Below are 21,838 nucleotides of genomic sequence, written 5' to 3'. Positions count from 1 at the left end.
TGGTTACATTTCTGTTTCAGGGAACCAGGGTTATGATAATAACCTAACATGTTTTAATGACTGTAAATGAGATATTGGCGTGCTTGCTTTTTTTTTTTTTTTAAATCATCATCTTTTTTTTTTATTCTTGTACGCATATACATCAAAATGTACATTTGCAAACATACAGCACATACACCCCTGCCAATCAGCCCCACAGCAATAAAGAAAAGGAAAAAAACACCTTCACCCTCAAGAACAATGGTATTATATCTATCTCTTAAGTTTAGCAGTAGTGAGTCCTATCTTGAAATTGACCTGGTTGGAGAGGTACAAGAAAATAAGTAAATAGTAATCTAACCTATACTGCTTCTAGATGCTGCTTGTGGTTTCTGTACCCTGAGCATCCCAGCTAAAAAGGGATTCCACACCTCTTCAAAACACCTGCATTCTGTTTTGTATATCAGTCTTTCATAGAATGCTGTTGCAGCTAAGTTATTCTACCATTCCTCATATGGGATTGGGGTTTGAGCTTTCTAGTTATGCAGAATAACTGTTTTAGTTTGCACCTGATGGCACAATCAGATTTAATATTTTACCCTCCACCCTTCAAAGTGATCATAGTGCAAGACACTTGGGTGCTTGTTTTTAAAGAAATACTTTATACCATCTGGATTTGCATAATATTTATTTTGTTTTCTGTTTATTATCCCATCGTATGTGTTTTTAATCATTGTTAATTACAGGTTCAGCATGGATACTTGGTACGTTTAATAAAACCAACACCATATTTCTGAGCAAGGTGGCATTTGTCATGGAGGCCTGTATAAAGATGACCACTAGGGGGTGTACGTCTGTCACTTCTACACCCCTGAAACATTGAGTTTGATTCTTATACTGGACTGATTACAGAAATACCACCTTACCTTGGGTTAAAATTCAGTTAGTATATAAACTGTTTCGTTTAACAATAGTATGATACTATAGCTTACATACATTTATAAACATCGTAATATCATACACAGATTTATCCTACATTAAACACATGATCTTAGAGTTGATGCCATTGAAGGTCTTAACCTGTGATCTCATATCTGAGATACTATACTCCCTGGTGTATTTTAGTATTTGTTATTTGACTGTATTCTGCATATGATTTCTTATCTGAATGATGCTTGGTCTGAACAGGTATCTAGAAACACAAATATTCAGAATACACAGTATGTTCACATACCCCAACCCTCAAAGGAACACGGTATAACAGTACTTGAATTGAAAAGTGTATTTTACTTTGCCTTAATCTATGCAGTATCTAATAATACATTAGCTTGTATAGAGCTGCCTGGCAGAACTAGTGCCTTTAAACTTGATAGTCTTAGCATGTGCTACATAAAGCAAGTTTGAACATTAAAAAGTACAACAAAGCTTTAAAAACAAATTACGAAAAAGCAGAACACATTTTACTGAAGGTGCAGAACATGGCTCCCCCCAAATGAAGGCACTAAAAAAATCATATTTTAACACAGCACGTGTAACCTGTTACATAGGAAGTGAATGGGGATGGTAGAACTGCCCACAAACACATAGTGTTTTGGCAGGACAAATGGGCTTGCCACAGTCAAAATGAAAATAAAATTTTGAAAAGCAAAACAATTGTACTGTTATACAGAAAAAACGTTCAAATGACTTTTTTTTTTTTTTGTACGGTTCCCTTGTATTTCTGTGATGTCTTTTTTTGATACGTCTGTGTTAGTTGCTGTTGTACACATGTAAATGTAGGCTAGGTCAGTTTCTTTACCTAGAACTGTGGTTTATTAACAGTAAAACAAAAGGAAACTTGAGCCAAAGTTACAGATCACTAGATGGTGCTGGCTGCCCTTTGAAGACAAAGATCTAGCTTGCGTTGCACATGTGTAACAGGAACCAGAGCTGAAGAGCAGCACCTGAACACGGGTGAAATCTCCTTCAAGGGTACCGAAGAAGCATGCTGTCTTGGGGTTCAATCAATTGTCTAGATCATTAATGAGCTAGTTAGGTGAGCACATGATAAGTGGCATCAAAAACGAGACTCGATATTTATGAATATTCCTAAACCGTGTTTTTTGTACTAAAATAGCACATTTAACTGCGGTTTTGACGGAAGTTTAACCATACTCCCTGTATCAAACTAAAAATGTCCATAGTTAAGGATTTAAAAAACAACAAATTATGTTTGCTTGTTTCGGAATCCTTTACCACAAAGAAAAAAATAACACAATATTTCAGTAAATGAAATGCGAACTACTCAGACTGATCGCAAAAAACAAGGTAACAGTACAAAAAACTAAAAACATGGTTTCCCAATAAGTTTCAATGTATTGATGGAAGAATAACCAGTGCTTGTTAGTAATAACATTTGCTTTTATTATGCAATCAGCTCACACTTTAAATGTGTTTGGATAGACCAGTGGTACTTGACTTTGGCCATCGAGATCAATGCCAGTCCTGGTCTTTATTCCAACCATGTCCTAAATTAGTTAATTGCCTCTTAGCAGCTTCAACTAACTGCATTAGAACTTGCTTGGAGTAAAAACCTGGACTGGATTGGAACTCGAGGGCCAGAGTTGAGTATCACTGGGATAAACTAAACCTCAGAGGCAAGGACACAGCAGCTTTAAAACCTAAAGTCCCTAAAAAGGACTCATTTAAACAAAACCACCATAACCATATATACACGGAGGAGTATGTGTTTGGACTGTGCAGGCGCTAGTACATGCAGCCTTTCGAGTAATGCTGAGCGTTCGGGTCTGGGATGTAGGCCGCATTCTCGTCCAGGTGGGACAGGGGGACAGTGTCCTCTTCATTGACGTGCCGGTCAAACTCAGACTTCAAGTTGGGGCGTTGACTGTCAGGGAAGGCCAGGGAAATGAGGGCTTCTGGTTCACAGACAAACTTGTAGACGTAGCGTTCTCCAGCCACCTGAAATTCAAAAACATGTTTGGCTCCTGATTGAATGGTTAAAACTTAAATGATCAACCTAGAAATGGACAGCACTTGTTTATCTTGATCAGAGCTATTTGTATGCTGGTTTTCATGCTATTCCAAGACACTTCAATGCTGGTTGAGAATATAATACCTTTTTTCCACTACAACCGAGCTGCACTGGGGTCGTGTCGAGCCAGCTGGTGTGGCTTTAGAGAAACCTGATTGTTTTTCCTCTGCTGAGTCCGAACCCTGCAACTGATGTCACACGCAATGAACGTGTCGAGTCGCTTGTAGATGATGCAGTATTAAGAGGCACTGTGTTTGAGTTGGGAATGGCGGATCAGGAGGTTATGGTTGTGTTGTTCTTTGTTTTTGTTATTACTGAATACAACTGAAATGCAACAACGGGCTGATTATTCAAAGAGCGAAAGAGTGCTTCTTGCTGCATGCAATGTTGTTGTTCTTCCTGGAGTGTGCTGACTGACGAAACATAATGACGAAAATCATTCCCACCACCCCTGGCCCTGCTCAGCTCCGAGCCAGATTTAGATGTGTTGTGATGCCAGAGAGATTCACGGTTTGGTTCTCGCTGGGCTCGACAAATAGCCAGCGGACAACCATCCGTACCATGAGGGCCTGGGGCCGCAATGGCTGGTAAAGTGTAAAGGAGTGGCTCCATTCACTATTCAAAGTGTGTCTTCATTTCATCTCCTATTTCGTTTATCTTTATGTGCTGTACTTACTGGCTAGGGTTAACGTTCAACTCCTTTTAAGATTTTAAAGACTTAAAACCAAGCCCATAATTCTTCTTTGTTCAAGACTAAATACAGTTATGGCCAAAAGTTTTGCATCACTTAGAATTTTAGGATTGAGACATAATTAAAATTAATTTAAGCACTTTGGTATTGAGACATAATTAAAATTGTAAATACAGTGGTTTGCAGAAGTATTCAACCCCTACCAATAATGTCATATTTTGTTGAATTACAAATGATGTATACACAGTTTTTCAAACAAACTTTTTCTATTCAAAGCTGTAGTGGTTAAACTGAACACTGTTATAAGAGGAGGAGGTTAAATGTCAGCAAAACTTGCAAATAAAATGTACAAAATGAAATTTACTGGTTGCATAAGTATTCAGCCCCTTAAGTCAGTACTTGGTAGAAGCACCTTTTGCAGCAATTACAGACTTTTTGGATAGGTCTCTACTAGCTTTGCACAGTAGGATGGTGACATTTTTGCCCGTTCTTCAAGGGAAAATTGCCCCAGTTCTGATAAGTTTGCTGAGGATCATCGATGGACTGCAATCTTCAAGTCTCGCCATTAATTTTTGATTGGATTTAAGTCAGGACTTTGACTCCAGTGTGGCTTTGGCTTAGTGCATCGGGTCATTGTCCTGCTGAAATGTGAATTTCCTCCCCAGTTTGAGTCTTCGCTGACTCAAACAGGTTTCCGGCTCAAGGATTCGCCTGTACTTTGCACCATCCATTCTTCCATCTTTCCTGTCAAGCTTCCCAGTCCCTTGGAAAACGCTTGGAATTTAGTTCAAGTTTTGTCTCGTCTGACCACAAAACCTTTTTCCACATGTCTGTAATATCATCTTTAAGATGAGGCTTTTTGAGTCATGGCTTCTTTCTTGCCACCCATCCATACAGGCCAGCTTTGTGTAGGGACCGGCTTATTGTTGATGTGTGAACACTGACTCCCATCTCAGACACAGAACTTAGCAGATCTCTCAAGGACATTGTTGGCTTCAGAGTGACATCATGAATCAGTTTACAGCTTGCGTGGCTGCTCAGTTTAGGAGGGCAACCTGATTTAGGTAGTTGAGGACAAAGGCCAGTCCTGCAGGACAAAGGCCAGCCTTGCAGGTGTCCACTTGTGTTCACCGGGTACCTGGCCTGCAGTGGCTGCTGTAGTGCAGTGACTCGCCACAGTTGAAGCAACACTCCCTGTGGAATTCCCAATTGATTTGTTTTTTTATTTATTTTGTATCTTTTTCTTTTAATTTCTTAAAGTGTGTGGATTTTTAAGTGAGAGAAAATGGCACTGGTAACAGGCAGGAACAATATCTTCAGATGAGTGCATTTCAGTCCTGTTATGTAGTCCTGGGCTTTTAATCAGTGACTGACAATTGTTCCAAATTGTTTGGTGCTTTGGTGATGGATGGAAATAAGACCGCCATTGTGTAGCTGAGCTTGCTAACTATACACTGAGCTTGTTACCTATACACTGGGGCTAATCGAGCTTGTAATAAAACCTGGAAAAGGTGAAACTGCTATGCAATAGGAGTCTTATTTCCATCCCTGTGGTAAATGTACACTGGGGGACAAGGTGACACCTCCAAACTCACGTGTGACCTGTGCCGCATTCAAACTCTAGGGGTGAAAGTCCCAATAAGGTTACTGATTGCATTGCCTAGCTTTCTAGTATATTTGGTTCCACAGGGGGCAGACTCACCTTCTGCATGATGCCCTTCTCGTAGTAGTAGCGCAGTGAACGGCTGAGCTTGTCATAGTTCATGGCAGGCCGATTCTTCTGCATGCCCCACAGTCTGGCCACCTGCACACAGACGTGAGAGACAAGGTTAGTGCATTCGCTCCTGGAGGGTAACACACCCCGATATCACAACTGGAATGGGAGAAGAGTACTGCACCAGTAGCGCTGTAGGTGTGTCTCCCATAGTCAAGCAAGTAGCAGGGCTGGGCAGATCCATAGAGTTTTACCCTGTCCTGTTCTAAGGAAATACTGATTACTGGTTCAGAGAGGACACATGGGCTGATTGCAATGGTAATTTTACATAGTATTTTGAAAATACTTGCAAATCCCAAATTAACTGGTGACCCATTGCACTGCAAAGGAGAATCTTAACCACTATGCAAAAGATTCAGACATTCCTGGATATAGTACTTTTCTCCTCATGGGAGCAGAATGTGTAACAGCAGTGCGGCACACGCTGACCTCCTCAGGCTCTATGAGCTTGAACTCCATGCCACGGCCGGTCCAGGCGATGTAGCGGGCATTGCCCGGGTCATCCAGCAGGGCTACCAGGAACTGCCAGAGCTGCAGTGAGCCACGCCGCTGATAGGGGGGGCCCTCGCGGAACACGCCGCCCATTTCCTGCTTCACCTGACCTGGGGGGGAACAAAAGGGAGGTGATCATTTTTCCCATCTAAGGAATATTTTAAGTATTACGTTTACTGGGGTTTCAAGTGATGTCTTATCCCGATTGCTGCTTGTGCAAAATGCAGCTGCTAGGGTCTTAACAAAAATGAAAATAAATGACCATATCACGCCTATCTTAGCATCCCTACACTGGCTTCCAGTTCGGTTAAGGATTGATTTTTAAGGTCCTGTTGATGACCTACAAAATCATAAATACTTCAGTCCCATCTTATTTGAATGACTTGTTGATTCCATATGTGCCCAGATGACCACTGGACGCTGGATGGCACACTACTAAATACAGATGGCAGACCTTTCAGCTATAGGTCTCCTAAACTTTGGAATAAACGGCCTCGTTCCATAAGGGAAACACCAAACATTACTGTTTTTAAAACAAGACAAAAAAAAAAAAAAGATAAATGTAGCCTGTTTATCTTAAAACTGACTTGTCTGCACCTTGTACTGCTCTGTTCTTACTGTTTTATTGTATTCGCTTTGTATTCCTGTTTCCTGCTGGATTCTTTCCTAAATTGACAATGGTTTTCATTTGTTCACCCTGTGAAGCGCTTTGTGACAATTCTATTGTGAAGGATTCTATTGTGATATGTAAATAAAGATTGATTGCTTGATAAACTGTCATCCATCTCTCTGCCTATATACATGCAATTTACCGCACCTCCTACTAATTGCTGGTTTATGGGTAGTCAATTCACAGAAATGTACACATTTCACATTGACTACCTTTATGTTGTATAATGTAATATTTCAATTGTTAGGGGCCCTTTACCAAATGAAAATGTTTAATGTTTAAGGCTTTTTTATGAAGAGTTTTCATAATAAACACCAGTTGAAAGGGATTTCATGAACGCAAACTTGATTTTATTAATCAAAATGGGCTTTATGAAAAGTAATCCCTAAAGTAGGACTCAAAAAAATAATCAAGTAGGACTAACAAATACATGAAAAGTGAAATGAAACACAGATAATGTCTACTGCATAACTGTACAGCAGCCTCCAGCATGTTTCTATTCTCTTTATGTTTCTGGCACTTCTGTCCACTTGCAAACTGTTGACGGAATGAAGCTGTTTTAAAATATATGTGTTCAGCATTGATCTGAAAAGCTTCTTGTGTTTAATGGCCTGTCTGGCGCCACCAGTAAGAGCCTGTCGCGAGGTACCCCCACCCCTTTGTGTATTTGTGTTTTATGTAGTGTGTTATCTATGTAGTGGTGCACGGGTGATTTAAAATGTATATTTCTGTTTAGGCATTGGGATTGCACAATTGCTTCGCGTGCAGATTGTGCCAAGATTCAATTGAATGATTAATTAGCAAGAGAGTCCCGGCACAGCTGTAGATAAAAGCAGCACGAATTTCTACCCCAGGTTGTGTGTTCAGGAGGCAGAATGAGAGTCGGGAGATGAAAGAGAAACTAAAAAGAAAGAAATAACAATTGCCACTTCTTGCAGGTTCGTGTTCTGTTTGTCTGTTTTGGCCACTGTGCCGTTTTTTTTTTGTTTATTAATTATTAAAACGTGCGCATCAGAGCTTCCATACCCAAGCACTGTTGTCTGTCTACCTCCTGGCCTCACATCGCCACTAGGCATCCTGACATTACAACCAATGCTGGACACTGCAGAGGGAGGGGTGATCTAATTGAAAACTAACAAACAAAAGCAATGAACCATCAAGCTGTATTGAGTGGAAACACTTTTGTATCCGTTTAACTTACCTTCGAATTTCTCAGGAACAACACGGGCATCATCACTAAATGACAGCATCTCTTTGTCATAGGAATAGCCTACAGCAAGAGAGACAGGAGAAATCTTACTGACATCTACTATAATAAGGTGTTCCAGCAATTGAAAATGCATTGAACTGTACAGGCCCAGGCAAAATGCCATAGTGTTGTGCCTTTTTATAAATTAATATTTAAATGGAAAATAATTACTTCAGGAATTAGAAACAAATTAAAAACAGATAAATATAAAAGTATAGGCTTGTGCCTTTAAAATTAAGTCCTACTACTACTTCTGTACCTGAAATATTGCAAGAATACAATCTTTTCATGTACAGAATAACTAATGCATATAAGGGAAAGAGGGAAATTGACTGAGATGTATTAAATCCTAAATGGTATAGAAAGAGTTAACCCAAGACACTACCTCAAATCCAGCACAGAAAGTAGAACAAGAGGGTTTCAATGATAGCTGAGTAAGTAAAATGGATGAAAGCACTTTTTTTTTTTTTTTTTTAAACACAGAGTTATATAAATTCACGGAACAGCAGCAGTAGAATATAAACCACTGGGAACATTGGACACAACTAGACTCTGTGCTTTCAAATGAGAACCCTCCAGTAGTGGCTAATGGAGTGCTAACAAGGGACGAGCGCTGATGTGCCAAACTGCCTTTTCTTAATATTAATGTCACATTTGTTGGAATACACAATAACGAAATATTTCAAAAGAGGAAAAAATGAATTGGGGGCATCAAAAAGAGGAGAGAAATCTAATTTAAATCCTTTGTTACAACACCTTTAAGGGAAGTGTCCTCTGAGCCATTGTAGACAATAATCAAAAGTTAAACGGCAACATGAGCGAGCATCAATTTTTTATTTTTACAGCACAACATGAACCAAGGAAGAAAGAAAGAAAGAAGCTCTCTAGGTAACACATGGGTACCTGCTAGGAAAAAACCACAAACCATGGCTATCCTCTAGCACTACTTCACCAAGCACTGGCAGAGAGTATGGAGGGAGAGCATTTCAAAATACATACGCCATCTTCATACTCACTGGGGAAAGACTAATGGCCACCACAACAGTGGCTTTTTCATTATTGTTACTTTCTCAATGTCATTTTTTTTTAGTGCTCTTCTTTTAATAGATGTATCACAGGAAGCGCGACTATCCCTGTCCTGGACGAACTATCCTCCTCGCGGTGAAAGAGCACACCTGTCCACTCCAAGACTTCCAGAAAATGGGCACCAGCGGAGATGAAGACCCTCCAGAAGTGGTTTGAGATATCCCCACCACTAGGTCCCAAACAACCATCAGATTGAATTCCAGCATGGATTTAAATCAGATTCGAATGGGTTTGCTTGGTGCTTTTGTCAGGGTGTTTTATTTAGAATATTAAAATTCCAGGTTCTTGATGTCCTTTTTATTGAATCAAATTGTTATGTTACTGCATGGCAATGATATGGACTGCATGCTGTATACCGATCATATTATTCAAGTGCATTCTGAAGAATCAGTGTTTGAATCCTTACCTTCTGTGTTGTGTAGTGGATTGGGGTAGCCCTCATTGTGCATGTACACTGATGGGCAGCTGGCCACATCTAGAAGAAAATGACAGGCAAAAGATGACTGGAACGGCTGCCATTTATTCATTCCATCCAACAGTGTTTGGTGGCACATGGATACTACACAGAGTTCTGGTTAAGTTAAATTATAGGGAGGGTATAATAAGGTAATAAATCTTTATGCAATTCACTTAGTTTAAAAACTAGGCAATATTTAAATATGTTCTTTGACAATACAATATATTGCTGGACCCTTAAGTATTCTTTTTTTTTTTGCAATTTCTATATTAAAACCTTTACTGCTGGTGTCAGAAGGTATAACAGTCTAATCTAGGGTGGTGAAACCAGCTGTGCATTCCTGGTTAAAACCAGAATAGGATTTGCTATAAAACTTCTCTCATCTTTACATTTCCTATTCTTATCCGTACCTGTATTGTTAAATTATATAAATACATGTTAAAAAGAATTCTAACCAACTCCTACACAAATCAGAACACAGTAAAACCTAGCCTCTTGAAAATCTCAATCCTTTGCATACAGGATTTGCTGAAGGCTGATTTTTGCAGCTGTAACTACCTAGCTCAGATTACTGTGGGTTTGCTAATTTTTCCATCATGATTTCATTTGGCTGCTGAAAGGAAACGGCTGGTGTAATCCAACACCCAGACAGCCCTGCTGGGTATTCTAGTCTTTCCTCTGCACTCCATTTTCTCAATGGAATTCTTAAGTCTCCATTCAGAGAAACATGAAGAAGAAAAAAAAAAAAACAGGACGCAGAAAAACAAAAACAAGCACATCTCAGGACAGAGAGGGAGGAGCAGCCGTACAAGGACATGTAATTCAATCTTATTGGTCCTGAACGGTCTTTTAGCATTCCAGCAGTTGACGTATGTTGTGTAAACCCAATAAAGGAAACCAGGCTGCTTTTGAACCCGTGAGTTCTGCAGCTGCAATATTAACCCACTGTCTTCCTGGCTGCCATAGTGTTCAGTTAACCCACACAGACAACTAGCCCTGCACCCAGCTCTGTGTTTCAGATCCTCAATTCAGATTTATTTCAATGAGCAGGAACCATGAGTGTGATATTAAATAATTTGTTCATCATGTATCAAATAACTCCTCTTAGCATGAATTGTCACCCCAGTGTTTAGGTTTATGATAAGTGCAATCAGTTCAGGGCACTTTTACTAGGGCTCCGTTGTTCAAACTGATGGCAGGATTGAGGTGTGTTCGCTTGCTGTGACTGTAGTGTTTGTTTCCCTCATCATTCATTTTTCACATACAGTAGACCAGGGGTAGGCATTTCCAGTTCTTGAGGGCCACAGGAGGTCCTGGTTTTCCACCTCAGCTCTTACTTACTCAATTGAACTAAATATTTGGTTAATAAGTCAAATCACCTGTGTTTCCTAAGTTTTAACCAGTTGATAACTGAAAGGTGTCTATAAAACCTGCAGGAACCCAGCCCTCGGTGACTGGAATTGCCTACCCCTGCAGTAGACTCTTGTTATTCTGAACCAACGGATCCGGACCCAGTTCAGCTAAGTGAATTGTACAGATTGTAATTTATACCCTCCTAAAATGCAGATGTCTTGTCTTTATTCTATATTATCCATACCTTCACCACTCTGTGTAAAGTAGTGACTCCTATTCTCTGTTTCCACTTAATTTCCAACCTGGTTCGCAGGTCCTGGTTTCGCAATCGTACAGTACTGGCCAAGGTTAACTTTGCTAACTCCTTTGAGTTCTAATTCAGTTCCCTAACCTATTTCAGTGGAGTGAGATTCCTCTGTATTTAAAAAATAAATGATATAATAACTCCAGTATTGCTCCAGTAAGACCCACCAGGCTCGTATTGGTAGTCAGTGGGCTCCTGTTTGATGACCATGTGCTGAGGCGTGTGTCTCTGGGGGTTGCTGCCTCCCATATGGCTAGTCTGGACGTAGAGGGGGTCATGGTACTCCTGTTTGAAGTGGTGCTGCTGCATGTAGGGCATGCAAGGCTCGGACATCTGCTGCTGGTACCCCCCTAGCGCTGCGGAGGGCTCGCGAGACACACTCTGAGAAGGAAAAGAGTGGCACATCTCCCCTGAGTGTTGTGGGTACCTGGGGCTGAGAACACATCAACAATCAATAGAGAGCTGCAGTGCAGTCCAGTATTCAGATATGACACTAACAGCAGGCTTTACAGACAAGGTACTACAGGGGTCAGAATAATAGGATATGTAGCGCACACTTTTGTGTAAATGTGGTGTCTCAAATGAAGTAATTTCTAAAAGCTATCACTGTGTCTTGCAAAGGGATTCTATTAACCCTTCAAAATTTACATAGATCAACAAATGTTTTTTACATTCTTTTAGACCTTGAATCGCTGGTTTTATACACTACGCAGAAGTTTGATCATCAAAGTAATATGCCAATAGTGGTTGTGATTGTGGTTGTACCTGTGGTCAATGTGGTAGCCGTGGTTGTGGATGGGCTGTGAGTGGTTCTGGGGGTTCAGGTAGCCCTGCTGCTCCTGTCTGGGGTTCAGGTTGGGTTTGGGGGAGTAATGCTGGAGAGGAGACAATGGGGTCCTTGGATTGGAGGACTTGTCTCCAACAGGTATCTTCTGGTCATAGGCACTGGAAAACAAGTTCTGTTACCACAGGAATTTCCAAAACCCTCACTAGGGTCTTGAAGCATGTACAGGAGGTGTTAGAGAGGTTTAGACTATTACACATTTTTTAAAAAATGTACAAATAAATATGATGTGACAACACTAAGCATGCCCCACATATCTTGTCTATTAGCATAAAGTGAGCTAAAGTAAGGGTGCGTTTTCCTCTTACAAACACAATTCCCAGGGATTATCATCAAATTACCTCAGATAAAAACAAGACTGGTATTGATTTTTTAAATATACTGATGCACAATGAAAATGCAACAGTCTAAGTTTTAGATCAATAGCTTATTGGGCATATGCATAATGTTATTTACATTTTAAATAGTGAGCAGATAGGTTTGTTGATTGTTTGAGTAGCATTGTTCCTTGTGATAACAAAATACTGAGCTCAAGTCATGTTATTTTGGAAAAAAAAAATGCCAGGTATTCAACATTTGGTATTTGAGTTGAGTTAAAATTGCCAAAATGAGTGGATTAAGAATCTGTATAAAAATAGCCATTTGAAAAAAGACTTGATTTTAATTAACACAAGAACAATGAAAGATAAGACCGTGCCTCGCTTGAGTAATGAAGAGCAGCTGGTTAATATCGGCATGACTGAAGGCTGTGACAGAAGTTGCCCGGAAAATTAGATATACTGCCTCAAAAATCAGCAGACTAGTCCAGAGAAACCAGGAAACCAGCTCTGAGGGACAGGCCACATCCTAGAAAGTAGAGAGTCACCACACCGGCCCAGGTCCGTCATGCTGACTGTTGCATTGTTCAAGCCAACCGGTGGAGAGGTGGAAGTGTGATGATGTAGGGAGGAATCTCTAACACAAGAACGCCTTACTGCTCAGCGATACATTGACAAAGTCCTTGAGGCAGCAGTTTTTCTGTTCCTGCAAGCCAATCTGGAAGTGTTGATTTTCCAGCAGGACAATGCTAGACCGCAGTGCTAGGATTACAATTGCACAACTTGAAGAAAACAATGTTGAGGTATTGTCGTGGCCAGCTTTTTCTCCTGACCCGAGTCCGACAGAACATTTGTGGAGCCAAAATCACCAGTGCCATCCACAGGAGACAACTGCGACCAGCCAACCTTCGCCAGGTGGAGGGTGGAACATCACAGCGGTCTATCCAGAGGCTGATCAGGTCTATACGTTAACGCTGCCAGGATAGTGTGAATGCTCAGGGAGGTTATACCCAATATTAATTTTGTAATGTTTTCATATTAACAGTGTTACGTTTTATACTGAAAACTTATCATGATTCTTTATGTTCATATTTTCTGTGATTTTGTTTCATATCTATGTTTAAAATATTTGATTAAATCCATTAGACCCAAGTGTTGAATTTCTTTTGTGCATCAGTATATATTTTTATACTATATACGATATTATTCCAAAAGGCATTTTGTCCTTGGTAGTCCTTGCTAATGACATCACAGTTTCATGCTTTTAATGTGGTTGTAACCAATGAACAATCCAGAAATCTTACCTTCACATTGGAGACTTGTATAAATGGATAGAACTGCATGACAGGCAAGATTTCTGGAATTATTTTGCTACTTAGATTTATTGCAAACATCCAAAATATACTCCGTTAAACAATAAATGATCCCCAATTTTGATTGATATTTTGATGTGGTGATATTTTGATGTGGTTTTTATCAACCCATCCTAAGATGGGTTGATAAAAACGATGATCTCTTGTAAGTCTTCCATGTTCAGGAGGTATGATGCGGAAAGAACTCAGTTTCTTACCTGGCGTAAAGGCACTGCTCTCCATTGGGATACGTGAAGGTTTGTTTGTGGCTGCAGGACTGAGAGGGATCTGGGCTATGGGGCTCTTTTTTAATCTTCACCAGAGGGCTGTGGAAAGCTACTGGAGGCAACAGATGGGAATAGCATTAAGGTATGATGCCAATGACCAAAATCCACTTGAGTCATAATCATCGCTTAAAAAGCATGTCCTTTCATAAGCAAAACAACTCTTGCAGATCCATTACTTTTTTGACTATTTCCAATTTAAATCAAGTAATGTCCACTTATCCCGCCACCATACACCTAGATTGAATTTTAAAGCCTTGGGTTAATGCCCACATTGCCAATTTGAGATTGATTACTATGGCCTGAACTCAGATCAAATGACCTACAGCACAAGCAGCAGCCAATTTTAAATCTGTACCATTGCATTACAATTACTTACACAGTCAAAGTATCTTCATAGCACAACATACACAGGCAGTAATACTGTTGTTAATAAGGAAGAAAGAAAGTAAAATTACAGATTACTGTATCACTCAGAAGAGCTACAGTAGTCAAAGGGCCATTGGCGTTGGGGCATCTGTGTGGTGTGTTTAATTATGAGTTCTCAGACAGCAAGCCGGTCTCTGCAGGTCAGAAGCAGTGTAGTGTGTTTAATTATAAGTTCTCAGACAACAAGCCAGCCTCTGTACATAAACAGCAGTCTTTTGGCTTTATCTCAATTTCTACTTTTCATCTAGTAATAACATTTAAAATCAACATTTCAAATTCAAAAAGTCAAAGGCAAATAACCTTGGAAACTGAGCCAGTCAGCAGTGTGATACCGTTGATTTGGAACACATTTTGCACAGTGGTGCTGATATGGCAGCACACATAGAGCAGTAGATAACTAATGCATGTGGGTCTATTTTATCACACCACTGGGATACCATTAGTATGTCGAAATAGTACAATGTTAGCACAGTTGCACCATTACACTAATGGTTCACTCCATTCTATCTACCAGTCCACTTCGTAAGGGACCACTGCACTGCAATCTTCCATTCAAACACATTCTGTGGGGTTTTCAGGGCTAAATTGAGACCACCAAACTGGATTTGAAAAAAATATCAGAGAGAAACCAAAGTGACCCAAACTGGTTTGCTCTTTCTACTATTGAAACATCTTACCTTGCACAATGGCACCAAAATCATTCATACATTGATTGGACCAATTTACACCTGGTTTATTTAAATGTCAGGCATCTGTCTAACAAGGCTCTGTTTAATTAGTGATTTTATTCAGGATTACAACTAGGGATGTCACAGTATCAAACTGAGGGTATGGTAACAGCTGTATAATGTCATTTTTTTGTAATCCATTTTAAAATGGCTATTTAAAGAAATACACTCAAGTCAAGTTCATTTTTTTACAAGAAAAATAACTACAGTTTTAAAACAAACACAACACACTGATACTGCAGTTCTATCAGGCACTACCTAACTGGAAGTAATGTGCCCTCTACTTCACACAGGCTCAGCAAAATAATACTGCTTTTTTATTTCAAATTACTGTGGAGAAACACCAAAATATTAACATTTTCTTGGCTCAGTTTGGAACGATAGGGGGTAACGACGTGTCCACTGCAAATGAATACCCTCTTCATCTTTATCAGCTTATCCCTGGGGATACTTGTAAGGGCAGGACGACTCAGAAATGCACAAATAAAATGAAAGTAAGAGAAAATAATGATCTTGAATTTTTTTAACGGTATTATGTATTCTCTGAACCACGATGTATACTTATATAATCTTTGATTAGCAGCTCAAAGTGAATGACTGATGGGGAGAGAGAGGGGAATAAAAAAAACAGAATCGATCACGTCCACATTTTCCACCTGTATGCATGCGTGACTTCGATTGCATGGATTTTCACTATGATATTTACAGTCAATCCTCTTTATACCGCCAGGTAAGGTCCTTGGGCAAAAACGGGCAATAAGCGAGGGTGGTGTTATAGTGAGGGTCAATAAAAACACACACACATTTATATTCATTCATCAATCATTATATAATTAGTTATTTGGGTTTCAATAATGTTTTATATATCGGCTCAATATAACTTTAGGCCACATATTTAAAATGTATAAATCCACCATCTATGTATACCATATAAAATGTTTTTTATTTAAAAAAAAAAATAATTGTATGGATTATAAAACAGAAGGTGCAACAGTATAAACCAGTTTTGTATATCAGGGTAATTTTGTTTAATGTTTAATGTGATCCTACCACATAGACAGACAATTATCAGTAAAGGTGATTTGAATAATGGTGTTCATGAGGGGGAGAAATTCAGGTTTTGTTGTTTATAAAAATAAATAATCGTTTGCATTCATTTGCATATGTAAATAGTGTTTTTTTTGAGGGACGAGCTTGTGACTGATGAGAAGGACACGGCTGTGTGGAGCGCTTTAGGAAGTCGAGGGGCGATTGTCAGACCCACACACAATCTGAGACAGAGTAGAAGGTAAACATTGCTTGTTGTAAAATAAAGTGTTGTTTCAGGCTTTGGGGCACAGGCCCCTTTGACATGCAGTGAGACAGGCTTTTCTTAACCAGTGAGCCTGAAATCCTCACACAGTCTCAATGGTTTTGACACCAAATGGGTTGAAAAGCATTTCTAGAATAGAGACCTATTTCAGTGACTTATATTCATTCAGCACTACATTACACTACACGATACATTTCTGCATATTCAAATATTCTGCTATTTTTTTACACTTAGTGGCTATATATATAGCCACACATTATATATAATATATAATATATATATATATATTATAATATACACACACACACATACATATACACACACACACACACACAGTAATGACATCAGCAAACACTAATCACATGACAAATGCTCCACCAAGACTGCCCAGAAGGACATTACCTGGGTGTGCTTATTGGTCTGCAGAATATAGTGTCGTCAGCTGTTCTTAGGAACTCATATGACAATAACAAGACAAAGCAGCAGTTTGGTCCTCATTCTCCATGGCACTGCTCTAGAAAAAAAAACATTATTTTTAACAACTGAGCTACATATTCATATGCATCTGGTAAACCAATGGTCTTGGGTAGATATGTGGCAATGCCGTATTGCATAGTGGCAAGTGTGCCAACCTTTGCATTGGAAGTAACAGCAGCAATTATGCAACACCTATCTCACGTTTATAGACAATAGTGCAAAGACTGACCTGAGTTACAGTGAATGCAATGAAAGTGTCTTTGTTTTGTTTATGATTGTGTCTATATGCCAAAAAGCATGATCGCTACAGTCCAACACAGAGATTTTTTTCCCAGTGTAATGTCCATCTGGGAAGTCTTGGTGGAGCTTTTGTTATGTGATTAGTTATGTCAACATTCATGTTCAATTTAATGACAAAAACAAGAGACAAATTAGATTTGACACAAGCAAAGACACACACACACACACACACACATTATATATATATATATATTTTTTTATATATAATCTCCAGGTATTATACAAAATACAAAATATGTACTTCAGTGAGCTACAGGTTCTGTGACTCTGTAAAACTAAAGGTCTCCTAATTTACAATGACATCACAGAAACTCTCCAAAGTTTATTATTTTGGTAATGTCCTCCTGACAAGTCTTGGAGCATTTGTCATGTGATTAGTCATTGCTGATGTCATGTATGATGTCATATCTGATGTGATGCATAGGCATAATAGGGGTGAGTTAAGGTTGCATGCCTTAACGTTCCATTTCCCGACTTTTGTGATTTTGAACTGCAACCTTAACGTAATTTTAACAAAGTTTTTTGTTGCTGAATTCCCATATATTTCTTTTTTTACCTGAATCTACTACAGTATACATTTCTAAAGTCCTACAACTGTGGAAGGGAATATGTTGTACAGCAACCCATGAAGTGGAGACCACACACAAAAAGGCAACCAGACTGGTATAATGCAGGTGAAACAGGACTATAACCAAAACACTGCATCCCAACACATTTGTTCGTTTTTCACCCAGGGTCAGGGACATAAAAATGTGAGATCAATATACGATGAATAGTTACACCACTATTGCTGACTGCATCCTACTGTCTTCTCAGTGTTTTGTAGATTTTTTTTTTTGTTTTATTTTAGAAATGGCACCCAGGGTAATCAATTCTGTACCGTATGCAACTGTGCTTTTCAATGGAAGACCTGTAGTTACAGAGGGGAGAGAAATGACACTTGCTCATTCCCAGTGAATACAGGCTTTCATTTTCAGTTAGCCATTGCAAGTCTGGGCCTGTGTTTGATTACAGTGGTCTCAACACAAAAAGCTTTTAGAAAAGTCAAAATATTAATGTAAAATATGAAACAACCCTTTTTGAAATGATAAACTAAGTTGCTCAAAACCTCCTGCTTAGCCAGTATTTGGTTAAAAGTTCATGTTTTCCCCCTATTTACTTTAAAAATGGAAACAATGATATAAAAATACATCATTAACATAAGGAAACCCCCTCATAACTAACACGGGAGGTAAGGTTTTGCTGACAATTAACATGCCTATAATTGAACATTACCATCTGTGCCGGAAACACTAAAACACGCCAAGGTCATGTGCAGTGCAGGTCAATGGCACAGATAAACACTGCCATTTCCTCTGCAGAGCTGATCACTTTGCTAGCTGCCAGATTTAATGTATTTAAAAAAAAGAAAGAAAAGGAGAGTCCAGCTGAACCCAGTTCATCAGGGAACCCATACTGAAATGACATTTCAGGAATGTGTGGTTTAGTAGCTCCTTGAAAGAGTTGCCATTGGGTAACAGTCTAGAGACCTCGTTTTTATGTTCTTTATTTGCAAGTTGAACGCAGGCTAGCCTAGAGCTATTTGAATGACACAGCCCTTGAAATGGCTTACACATCAAATTGCTCAGCCAAGTGCTGTTTCACCGCTATGAATTACTGATATAATAAAAGTGAAAAGATAAAGGGTTCAATGATTTAGCTTCCTCCACTGTACTACACATTGTCACTCTCTCTCAGGTCAGTTTCATCTAAGAGGAAAAAAGAAAATGTTGGTTTATATTTGAGCCATTAACTGCTTTTAATGTACAGTGAAGCACTTACCATAGTATATGAGCTATTAAAGATATTAAACCACAAGGTGAGTTCCTGGATTTCTTTATTTAACTAGCTATCACTTAAAAATGAACAATTTGCTCTCCCTTGTATTATTTTGATAATTAAAAAGTAATAAAACCATACAATTGGTTTCTGATGACTTGTTTAGCTGTTTGATTTAACAGATTAACACTTTGAAGAAAAATAGTTATTTTCTAAAATCTGCCTTGACCAGCCTTTGGGCTCGTCCAATAGAGGGGCAGTCTTCCTCATTCCATTCAAATCAAGTGACAATGTGACCTTTAAACCATATTAGCAACTTGATGTGGAAGAGACTGAGTAGATGGGCTTGCAGAGTTCAGTGGTCACATTATCACATGACTGAAATGGAACGAGGAAGGCTGTTCACTGTCTGTGCTTTGGTTTCTCCAGACAAGTTCAATACAATAAAAGGTTCATTTAGAGGAAAATGATCATTGAATTTTGGAGCAACAAGACCCAGAACCTCTCAGAATGATTGCACACCAGAAAATAGGCCAGGGGGATATAAAACAGCAATTATAATGACATTGAAGCTACTTACACTTTAACAAACAGCTAAAATATCAAACTGGACTGTCTAATTTTACTTTTTGCCGCATAACAAGCAATGTGTGTCCAATGAAGCTTTTGGTAATGCCATGAATTGACCAAGGGGCTATGGAACGATTCGAAGTCATGTTTGCGGTAGTAAAAAGTATAAGGATGCCCTTGTTTGGCTAATAACATACAGCACAAGGAGAACTGTGGACCTTAAAAAGCACACTATTAAAGAAACAATTAATGACTGAATAAGGTGGTTCTGAAAGTACAGCAATTACATATATTGGACAATTATGTTATAAAGCGAGGTTTAACACTGCTGCAAAGAAACATTGAATAATGTTAGATGTCCTTGGTTGTAGGGATTTTAACAATTTAGAGTTGAAACACTTTTTTCAAAGTGTTGAATGATTTTCAAAAAGATATGCTTGTTTATCGAGTAAGAAGTACTTTCTATATTGCACGCATGCAGTCTCACCTACATTTATATTGTAGTATATCATAAAGTAACAGCCTTCTAATAAATTGGGCTACTCAATATGTTAAACACGTTTAAAAGTATTTAAAGTTGTAGGAAATTACACTGAATCTTTACATTCCTAGTTGGTAGCTCTAGTAGTTCTTGTGTACAAGCAAAAGAGATGTTTAGATCACATGGCAAGTAGGAGCAAAGTTGGCTAAAAAGCCCATTTTGATTAACTAATTTTTCTCCTAGATACGTTAGTATCATTTTAATTTAGTTTCAAGGGCAAAAAATAAATTTAAAAAATATGCTTTCCCTCGCCACAACAGCTCTGCAAAGTGAACAACTGATATCATAAGAACCGGGTTATACAATACTGTTCTAGCTTCCGTTTATCTTGTGTCTATTCCAAGAACTTCTTATTGTGCAATCCTAACCACCAAGCACTTGGGGAAATACAACTGTGTAAACCAAAAAAGGTATCAGAAACTGTAGTTTTGTTCACTGTGTTTAAAAAAAAAAACAACCAACAAGCAAAAACATTAGGCCAAATAAATGAGATATTACAGAAATGCTTTTCCGAAACCAAAGGAATGCATTACCCAAACAATGATGTTTACTAAATTACCTACAAGGCCTTACATGGTCTTGTTCCTGTTTATCTTGGTTAATTGGTTGCACACAGGGTCAGAATCTCCTTGCTTCTAAACTCTGGAACTCAATTCCAGAACGTAGGAGGGACTCTGTTTATTCTTCCAAAGTTAACTTGAAGATTTATTTTTATAGTTTGGCCAACTGTTTGGGCCTTTGTTTTAGAACAGTAGTTTTATGCATTATATGGTTAATGCTTTGTGGTGTCTCCATACCAAAAGCACATTAGTCGTAATTTGCTTTTGTTGTTGAATAATACATCAAGCAATTCAAATCAGTGCATCTTTCCCTTTAACAACTAGCAGTAAAATGTTACAAACCACGAGATAAGAGACAGAAGCTGATGCCAGTCTATCAGGGTGGTGCACTGCCTTGCTGATAAGCCTCCTGTGATTGCTTATCTCCAGTGGATAGCAATTTAAAAGAACAGGAAAGGCAACCTACTGAGCCAACTTCGGGGACTGACAAAACATAGTCTACAACCAGCCCCCGACACCCCATTTCCTTTCAATTAATCGGACATTCAACTGGGGATATTTAGCCAATTTGCCAAAACTGGCCTTTGACGTATGCCATTACACCTGCTAGAGGTTTGATTTTCATAACCTTGGTAGCCAAAACCCTATTTCACCTAAGCAGTGGCTGTATCTGGATTTGTGTTTAGATCAAGTGAATCAACATCATGGCATACCATCAGGTGACATTTATTTTCTCGTTATTTAGAGGTTATACAGACCTTGTTTTCTCTCTGTTTATTATTATTATTATTATTATTATTATTGTTGTTGTTGTTGTTGTTGTTGTTGTTGTTGTTGTTTGTTGTTATTATTATTATCTGTGTTGTAAAATGCAGAGGTTGTTTTCTCTTGGTTTCTTTACTACTATTCTCGTTTCTGACAAGTTTTTCTCAACGCATCTCACCCTACAGCTTTCATCTGATCAATTCGATATTCTGCACAGCTATGGCACTATATCTGTATATTTATGCTATTGTTTTTTTTTTTTGTTTGTTTGTTTTTTTTTTTACCAATTGGACTTACGGATTTGGGGGCCTCCGGCTAAGACACCCATAAATTGTATTGGCTATAATTTGGGAACAATGTCACATAGAACTGTTCTGTTTGTGCATGCTGGTAGCTCTCAACTGACTCTATATACTAAATAAGTGAAATATTACGTATACTTGATTTAAAACCTT

The 21,838-nt window shown here is 38.7% G+C and overlaps 1 protein-coding gene across 4 annotated transcripts in view; it reads right to left on the bottom strand.

The window, feature by feature from the left end:
- Positions 1-650: 650 nt before the first annotated feature.
- Positions 651-21,838, bottom strand: part of LOC121301841 (ETS translocation variant 4-like) — a 35,598-nt gene continuing 14,410 nt past the window's right edge. For 2 of the 4 annotated variants that reach the window (XM_041231475.1, XM_041231476.1), the window contains exons 6-13: positions 13,818-13,938; positions 11,852-12,031; positions 11,254-11,519; positions 9,379-9,447; positions 7,839-7,907; positions 5,905-6,077; positions 5,404-5,505; positions 651-2,937 (exon numbers count right to left, since the gene is read on the bottom strand). In XM_041231475.1, coding sequence (XP_041087409.1) covers positions 2,725-2,937; positions 5,404-5,505; positions 5,905-6,077; positions 7,839-7,907; positions 9,379-9,447; positions 11,254-11,519; positions 11,852-12,031; positions 13,818-13,938 — 1,193 coding nt within the window. In that variant the 3' untranslated portion in view covers positions 651-2,724. The remainder of the gene's footprint in view (positions 2,938-5,403; positions 5,506-5,904; positions 6,078-7,838; positions 7,908-9,378; positions 9,448-11,253; positions 11,520-11,851; positions 12,032-13,817; positions 13,939-21,838) is intronic. The other 2 variants (XM_041231477.1, XM_041231478.1) reach the window with 1 other exon arrangement.

This window comes from Polyodon spathula, chromosome 28 (genome assembly GCF_017654505.1).
Source record: "Polyodon spathula isolate WHYD16114869_AA chromosome 28, ASM1765450v1, whole genome shotgun sequence".
NCBI lineage: Eukaryota > Metazoa > Chordata > Actinopteri > Acipenseriformes > Polyodontidae > Polyodon > Polyodon spathula.
The sequence above is the reverse complement of the archived record's forward strand: the minus strand, read 5'-3'. Positions and strand labels throughout refer to the sequence as shown.